Source organism: Nematolebias whitei, unplaced genomic scaffold, assembly GCF_014905685.2.
Source record: "Nematolebias whitei isolate Nwh7 unplaced genomic scaffold, NemWhi1 Nwh_scaf_639, whole genome shotgun sequence".
NCBI lineage: Eukaryota > Metazoa > Chordata > Actinopteri > Cyprinodontiformes > Rivulidae > Nematolebias > Nematolebias whitei.
This window is the reverse complement of record NW_023619184.1, coordinates 1,967-10,331: the sequence shown is the minus strand read 5'-3', so window position 1 is coordinate 10,331 and position 8,365 is coordinate 1,967. Positions and strand designations below refer to the sequence as shown.

The window sequence follows — 8,365 nt, the reverse complement described above, 5'->3', positions numbered from 1 at the left end:
ACGACAATAAACGACCATAAAATGTATATAAAATAAAAAGTAAATAAAAATAGTAATATAAAACAAAATCAAGCTACGTTATGAAACGAGGTAAAAAACTAAAAACAGGAACGTGTCTGCGCTGGTTTTTGCCATAAACTTTGCAGATATTTAAAATCCCTTAGAGAGGTCAAAGGTCGAGAGCTTCAGATGTTTTTACAAGATATTCCAGGAAACCGGAGCGGAGTAGGAGAAGGTCCTTTTGTCTAGTTCAGTCCTCACTGAGGGAACACTGCAGGTAATGATGTCCTGAGAGCGCACGCTGTAGCTGCACTCACACAGAGACATTCAGCATTCAGAGTTAGACAGGATCTGTTCCTGAAAAAGAAACCCAGTTTAACTTTCAGTTTCTTTATCAAGTTTTCCACATGGAGCTTAAAAGAGAGATGTGAGTCGACCAAGATACCCAAATATTTGTTTGAATCGACAAACTCAGTAGGAGCACCATTCAAAGATAAAATAGGAGGAGGAAGAACTGCTGGGACTGACTTCCTGTTTGAAAACGACATCCCTTTGGTCTTATCTGCATTTAGCACCAGTTTGAGACGGAACAAATCAGACTGGATGATGTCGAATGCAGATTGTAGGAGCTGGAAAACCTTAGAAACTGTTTTAGCTCGACAATAAGGTACTGTGTCGTCGGCATAGAAATGTAAGGATGCATCCAGAAATCATCTGACCTACATTACTTATCTAGATTGTAAAGAGAGTGGGTCCTAAGACTGAGCCTTGTGGTACACCATTATTGACAGTACCATTGTGTTGAACGTATTGCTTTCGATTTGAGAGCTTATGACACAAGATGTCATGGTCCACAGTGTCAAAAGCTTTAGATGGGTCTAAGAAAAGTGCAGGCAGTCCTTAAGTTAAAGGTCTAAAGTGGGGCGGGGCCTTTACTGCGGAACATCTTTTCTTTTTTAACGTTCTTAAACGTGAATATTGTTTTGACTCCTCTGCTCTTCGGGCTCTTAAGATCCATGAACTCCTAGCAGGACTGTGCAGTTATTTTTGCTCCAAACGATCTTTGTAGGATTCGTGTCGGCTTCATGAGTGAATGAATGAACTATACTTTCTATTTGAGACATTTCGTACATTTGAATGTTACGACAAACATTCTCTCTCTGTTTTCGTATCGATACGACCTTTTGAGGACTAACGTTTGCTCTTCTCCTCCTAAGGGAGGGAGAACGCATGTGAGAAAACCTCCTACATGTTCCTGCGTAAGGAGCTGCCGGTGCGGCTGGCCAACACCATGAGGGAAGTCAACCTGCTGCCCGACAACCTGCTGAGTCAGCCCTCCATCAGGCTCGTCCAGAAATGGTGAGAAGATGTTTCTCTGGCTCCTCGTGAAGACGACCAGGTTTCTGCCGTGCCCGTGTTGACGCTGACCCTTGGCTCCTGCTCGCTTCATTAGGTACATGCAGAGCTTCGTGGAGCTGCTGGAGTTTGAGAACAGGAAGCCGGAGGACCCTCACACTCTGAATGAGTGAGTGAACGCAGATGAAACAGATGTGTGGTAACCCCGTGTGTTTACACCCAAACAGTGCACGGGGCTCTGTGCACGTGACAGACTTCCAAGAGTTGTTCAAACCGGCTGCAAAACAATTAGGATTTCTAGTTGCCCTCACCGGGAATTGAATATGAATAAGAACTTTAGTTGAATACGTGGAAGCTCGACCGATTCATCTTCAGTGACGTTCTCCAACTTGAAGTTTGGCCGTTAGTCCAAGTGCTCGTCCGTCTTCATTGTCTGTGGGACCAAAATATCTCATGAACAAGGGGAGATGAATTTTATCATCACTTTAATTTCAAGGTTTGACAGAAACAGAACTCGGTCATTTCCTAATATGAGATGATGAAAGTCTGAAACGTGCGTCCTTTAAATGTAAATCTTTTTACTTGATGTTTATCTTCTCAGTTTTCTGGAGCTCTTGATTGAGATCCGGAACCGTCACAACGACGTGGTCCCCACCATGGCTCAGGGGGTTATCGAGTACAAGGAGAAGTTCGGCTTCGACCCGTTCAGCAGCAGCAACATCCAGTACTTCCTCGACCGCTTCTACACCAACCGCATCTCCTTCCGCATGCTCATCAACCAGCACAGTGGGTCTCACAGGAGCGCTGGTTCGATTCCCGGTCGTCTTGAGCTTGTTTTTAAGGTGCGCGTTTTGTTTCTGTGTTCAGCTCTCCTGTTCGGGAACGACACCAACCCAGCCCATCCCAAACACATCGGCAGCATCGATCCCACCTGCAGCGTATCGGAAGTGGTCAGCGGTGAGTTCCAGAGCCTCCGCTGGTTCTTACCGGATTAAATATTGTACTTGTCGAAAGTGTTCAGTTGAGCTTGCGTCCAGTTTGAAGTTTTCCTGACGTTAGGTGCACCAGACATGAAGGGTCTACAGATTCTGAGTGTTTCGTTCTCGAGAGTTCTGCTCTTCGTTTTCCAAGAATCGTGTTGTTTGAGGCGCATCAAGCTCCTGCACAGACACGACCCCGCGGGCCTCCTGGAAATGTCTTCCAGCTGCGCGTCGACGTGAACGCAGAGTCCGTACGCGAGGAGAACTCTGCCCTCAGCGTCTTCACTGATAATGGTTTTAAAACGTTTCCACGTGGCTCCGCTCTGACGTGATGAGAACTTTGTGCCCAAAAAACATCTTTTCATTGTTAAATACCAAAATGATGACGTAATGCTAAGCCTGAAAATCTTCTTTTGACCCGATTAGAATCTGTTTCTTGCCTTTGTGTGTATTTAGGGGTGGGACCGGGGAGTTGGATATTGTTTGGATGCTTCTTTAACTTTACACGTGTGCTCTTTGACTGCAGAGTCTCATCAATCGTCCTCAGTCCTTGGCAGTGAAACTCATTTATGATCCGTTATCTCAGTTTTCTTACTCCGTCAGCCATTAAGCTCAGATTTACCTTGGCTTTGAACTTCCTAAAATAACACGTCTCTGCGCTGGTGCTCACATCTGACCCGAGTTCTTCTTGAGGAGTTTTTAGTGCAGACGTGTCGTTCTGAGTCGTTTCCTCCGTCACACAAACGCACGTTAACGACACTTTTTCAAGCGTTCCAGCAGCGTGGATCAAAGCTGCGCTCCGAGTGACCCCACGACGCGACGGCAGCTACGCCCGTGACCTGCAGCTGGAAGACGAGCCAAAACGCGTCGAGCTGTTTTTAACGCTGAGTCATGCTGTTCTGGCTCTCCCATCAGATGCCTACGACACGGCCAAGATGCTGTGTGAGAAGTACTACTCAGCTGCTCCGGAGCTCACGATCGAGGAGTTCAACAGTAAGAGACTTTAACTGTTCATCCCTTTAGGGTGTCGAACGAACGTTTCCAAAAGGAGCCGAGTTTTTAAAACTTTGTCCGAACCACATTCCACTTTCAGCTGATGCAGTAACTCGAGTCAGGTCTCTTGAAAATGAGTCCTCGTGACTCGGTGAGACTGCCTGTATAAATAAAGGGTAAATAAAATATATCTGATATCTTTTCTCGGTTGCAGGTTCATGAACAAGAGTTTGTCTCATGACGTTCTGTTGCTCGTTCCATATCAGGATCAGTAATGACAGAATGATCCAGCTGCCAAGAGAAGTCTACACTAAACGATGTATTCATCAGTATTTTTAAAGAAAATTAAACGTTTTACATTTAAACTATCATCTTGGGGACCAGGTTTGGCCCGTGGCTCTTGAGTTGGACATGTGTGGATGTGTTCCGTTACCGTTTTGTGGACGGTTGCTCGTTTACTTCCAAAGAATCAACCCCAAATTCCAAAAAAAAGTTTGGATGTCGTGCTAAATTTAAATAAAACGGAACTAAACGATTTGTAAATCTCATGAACCCAAATTAATTAAACCTTTTTAAAAAAAAAACCATGTAATTCTGTTCTGGGCATCTCTGCACGGGCTCAGGAACATTTCCACAAATTGTCTGTAAACACATTAAACTCATTAAGCCACCCACTGATGCTGGTTAAAGCTCTATCGTGCAAAGAAGCAAAAGGTGAGCACCATCCAGAAACCATCTTCTCTGCACCAAAGTTAATGAATATAAAATGAGAAATTGGAAAACTAAAGAGGCGTAAAGCCTGCCTCTCTGATGCTATGGGGGTGCATTAGTACGCATTGCATCAGCAGCTTACACATCAATGCAGAAAAGTGCACGCAGGCTTTTAGCACAGCTTGTGCTCCCATACAGGCCGTCTTATTGCAGGGAAGACCTTGGATGTGTCAGCAACGATTAACCTCATCCTGTATCCGTAGAAGAGTTTCTAAATGAAAACGATGGACAGGCGATGAAAATAAAAACTCAGCAAAGACAACGGAGGACTTTTAAACAGAATCACATCAGGGCAGAGGGGACAACGTCCCCCTCCACAAGCTTCAGCCTCACACTCTGTTGTTACAGAACAAGGGATGCTTCACATTGATAAACATGCTCATCAGTCAAAATTATGTTTTTCCTCCCAAAACCAGATGTAGTTTCTTCTTTTAAACATGTGACGTGTTGTGAACAGGATCTTTATTACAAACCATTGAATTTTAATTTTAGTTGTTGCACACCGTCCCGACTTCTTTGCACTTGGGGTGTTTCATCGTTTCTTGTGCTCCGCAGTGAAGACTCCTAAGAAGCCCATCCAGGTGGTGTACGTGCCCTCCCACCTGTTCCACATGCTGTTTGAGCTCTTCAAGGTGAGCAGAGCTGCACTGCTGCCATTTGTCCAACTGTAACCTTTAAATGCAGTTAACTGCAGCGTGGCTCAAATTTGAGAAGTGCTCCTGTCGAGCTCAGTTAATCGACTCTGCGGGCGTTTCAGAACTCGATGAGGGCGACCGTCGAGCACCACGAGAACACTAACGAAGGACTGCCGCCAGTAAAAGCACGAGTCACTCTGGGGAAAGAAGATCTCTCGATAAAGGTACACGCGTAGTATCCTTTATACAAATATTTAGTAATATATGAAGTTTTTCTGTTCCAGTTCTAATTCTGTCCATCCGTCTTCAGATCAGTGACAGAGGAGGAGGAGTTGCTCTGAGGAAGATCGATCGCCTCTTTAACTACATGTACTCCACTGCCCCAACGCCGAGCCTGGAGCCCGGAGCGGTCCCGCTGGTCCGTGCCTTCACAAAATCCAATCTGTGTCCAGTGTTTGCCTTCCCCACAAAGAAAACCTGCCTTATCTCACAGTTTTAACAAAAGGAACGGCGTTTGAGTTGCAGTTGTTTGCCTTTTGCTCTCGTTGCAGGCTGGTTTTGGATACGGTTTACCCATTTCACGGCTGTATGCCCGATACTTTCAGGGGGACCTGAAGCTCTACTCCATGGAGGGGGTGGGCACGGACGCGGTCATCTATCTGAAGGTAGCGTAACGTACACGAAAATGGTTGTAATGGCAACTCTTCATCCAGAGCTCTAAAAGCAATCAAAGGGCCCCGTAGAGGATTAGAAAATAAATTTTATTTAAAACTTTTTACAGACTTTTTCTTTTTGTAGCATCGTTAGCATGCTGATAAAAATATGTCTCCCTAATAGTCTTTGGAATATACGACATTCTGTAAACTGACTCTTCTGACAATGTGTTCGCCGTAATATGCACAAAAGTCTTCAGGGCTCAGTTGAGTTCTGTAAACACAACCTAAAAAAATCTTAATCCAAATATTTTTTAATGTGTTTGTCCAAGATGTTTAATTTCAAGTTTAAGTTTTATTGAAACTTAATTCAAAGTTGTTTTCTTCTTAATGAAAAATATTGGGGGCCGGATGGAGATTGTCCAGGGGCCACTTTTTGCCCACGGGCCATATGTTGCCCACGTCTGTTTCAGAGTCAAATTAATTCAAATTAATTCCGCTGCAGCTAAATGAACATTAGCCAAAACAATTTTAACTATATCTCAGCTGATATTGAGCTGGTGTGGTTGTAGCTGAAATTTACAGCAGTGGTCCCAACCCTGGTCCTTGAGGAACGCCATCCTGCGTGTTTTAGTCCAGCACACCTGATTTGAATCAATGGGTGACTGACAGGCTTCCGTAGAAAATGATGACGCAATTAAATCAGTGAATCAGGTGTGTTGGAGCAGGGAAACAACTAAAACATGCAGGATGGCGTTCCTCAAGGACTCGTGTTGGGACCACTGATTTACAGTACCTGGAAGGAAGTGAACTTGCATTCCTTGGAGGAATGGAAAGCCTTTTGTGTTTTGGTAATACCGAGGCTCATCTTAACTTGTGACTGCAAATGACTGATGGAAACCCTTCTGTTTTCGATAAACTGTGAGTTTTAATTTGCTGTTTTGTTTTTGGTTCCCTCATTTAAAGGCTCTTTCCAGTGAGTCCTTTGAGCGCCTGCCCGTGTTCAACAAGTCAGCTTGGCGACATTACAAGACCAGCCCGGAGGCGGACGACTGGAGCAACCCCAGCACGGAGCCACGTGATGCCAGCAAGCCCAACTACAAAGCCAACAGATAATTCTGCACGGCCCGTTAGCGTAGCCCCTCTGCTGGGAGCCGCTCGGTGTGGAGCATGCACGCTAAGGACAAGTTGCCTTTGGGTGGTTCTTCTGTTTAGGATTAGACTCGCGTTTACACTCCACTAGTTCTAGGTTTGTTTCGGTGGATTGACTTAAATCTGCACCCAACGGCAACGGCCTTCTTTTAGCGTAGCTTTCGATGTTTGTGTCTCTAAACTGACTTTGAGACGAGCTCCTCTAGATCTTAGATTTCCGGTGAAACCTCGTTTGTGAATTGGTGACTCTTGACAAACGTTCTTCACGTTCTCGAGCTAGATTCACTGCGTCACCGCCGTCTCTCCCTCCGTCTCCTGTGCTTTGGCTCGTCGCCGCGTTGCTGAGCGAGCGGTTACTCCTTGTAGCTGAATAAGCCGTGCGCTGCTGACGGAGTGTCTTTCTCCTCCTCGGTAAAGGCTTTAATTCTGTCTCTCCCCCAACGCAGACTCCAGGGGGTCAGAGCCAAGGGAAAGGTTTCATTTCCTCTCTTTGGGGAGTTACTAACCGTTTGGCATCAGCATGGCAAAGACTCATTTTTTTGGTTGCACTTTTTTTTTTAAAGTCAGGGAAATTGTAAACGATGAATATTTATAAATGAGAATTTAATATCACCGTTAGTGGAAGAACAACGAAGGAATCGATGCGTTAAGATTTCACAACACGTATTTTTTTCTGTGTGAAAGAAAGTCTCACTCCTGGAAGAGGTGATGTTTTTTAGATATCTGCCTTCGTGGCTCTGCTGGTACAGTTTTAAAAGAAAGATGTGGGAATGTACGAGTTTTCTGTTTTATATTTTATTTAGCTTTAAAAAGAAACAACCAGCCGCTAACCACTGACTGGTCCTCGGATATTTTTGTGCCCAGTCCAGCTGTAAGGCCTACAGGACCAAACGAGTGTCTGCCAGTCAGCGCGGTCTGCTGAGCAGCTGGAACAAAACCAGCCAGATGTTCGCTCAGATCCTCACAGAAAGAGCCGGTTGCTTCTTCAAAGGATCCGACTGCATCTCTTCGTTTCGTGCTGCTGTGAGGGAAAACATGCTAACTGCACGACTCGTTATCCAAACCCTGCGTTCGGCTTCAGTCTCGTGTCTCACTTGAATTCCCGACCTTCCCGAATGAGTCGGAACAAAGTTCGTACCTGTTTTTATTCTTTGGAGGGTTAAACGTGAATTGGAAGCTAGCTGACAGATAATTTTCTGTTGATGTTTTTATGCGTACATGTAGCTAAATATTTGTTTCTTATTTATAAAATGTAGTCGAGTGGCACACGGAGGCGAGGCGATGGAGGGAGCAGAAACATTTCCAGTCAGAAGGGTGCGTTTTCATCGTGGGCACAGATGTCGTTAATTCGCTGCTTTTAATGAATCATTTGAACCGTTACTTTTCCAAGGTGGAGTGATAAAACACACAACTTCAATGAGTTTTTAAATAAAACAAGAATTGACTGAACAAGTTTAAACTTATCCAGGACTTTCTCTAATTCACTCAGGCTCAAATGTATACATACACCCCCTACAAACACCAGATAAAACGTCCCTGGACCACAGGCGTTTTGTTCCAGTCAGAAGCTTCTGGCTGATATTGGATCAATATATCAGTAGAGTTTGTTTAATTTGGTTATCCAGTTTGGAAGGATTCTTACCTGGGTCTATGTTCAGGGCGTTAGAAAGTCCATTTAGAAGCTAAAAGTTAGCTGCTTTATCCAGTCAGAGACTAGCTGTGATGCATTTGGACCATGGTCCTGTTGGAATATTGTGTTCAATGCTGGTCTTTGACGGCCGCTGTCCTGCGTGTTTTCCTCGTTTCCTGCTCCACCGCATCCGAG

General features: G+C 44.8%; 1 protein-coding gene across 1 annotated transcript; it reads left to right on the top strand.

The window, feature by feature from the left end:
- Positions 1-1,217: 1,217 nt before the first annotated feature.
- LOC119429358 (pyruvate dehydrogenase (acetyl-transferring) kinase isozyme 3, mitochondrial-like) lies at positions 1,218-6,552 on the top strand. Its single transcript, XM_037697002.1, has 10 exons — positions 1,218-1,359; positions 1,454-1,525; positions 1,958-2,142; positions 2,224-2,313; positions 3,252-3,329; positions 4,656-4,732; positions 4,858-4,959; positions 5,046-5,153; positions 5,287-5,400; positions 6,355-6,552. The coding sequence occupies exons 1-10, from the start codon at positions 1,250-1,252 to the stop codon at positions 6,502-6,504; spliced, it is 1,086 nt and encodes a 361-aa protein (XP_037552930.1). The 5' UTR covers positions 1,218-1,249; the 3' UTR covers positions 6,505-6,552.
- The last annotated feature ends 1,813 nt before the right edge of the window (positions 6,553-8,365 follow it).

Coding starts and splice junctions, on each gene's coding strand:
- LOC119429358 (XM_037697002.1), top strand. CDS start 1,250: ATGTTCCTGCGTAAGGAGCTGCCGGTGCGGCTGGCCAACACCATGAGG. Junction 2,143..2,223: donor CATGCTCATCAACCAGCACA/GTGGGTCTCACA, acceptor TTCTGTGTTCAG/CTCTCCTGTTCGGGAACGAC. Junction 5,401..6,354: donor ACGCGGTCATCTATCTGAAG/GTAGCGTAACGT, acceptor CCTCATTTAAAG/GCTCTTTCCAGTGAGTCCTT.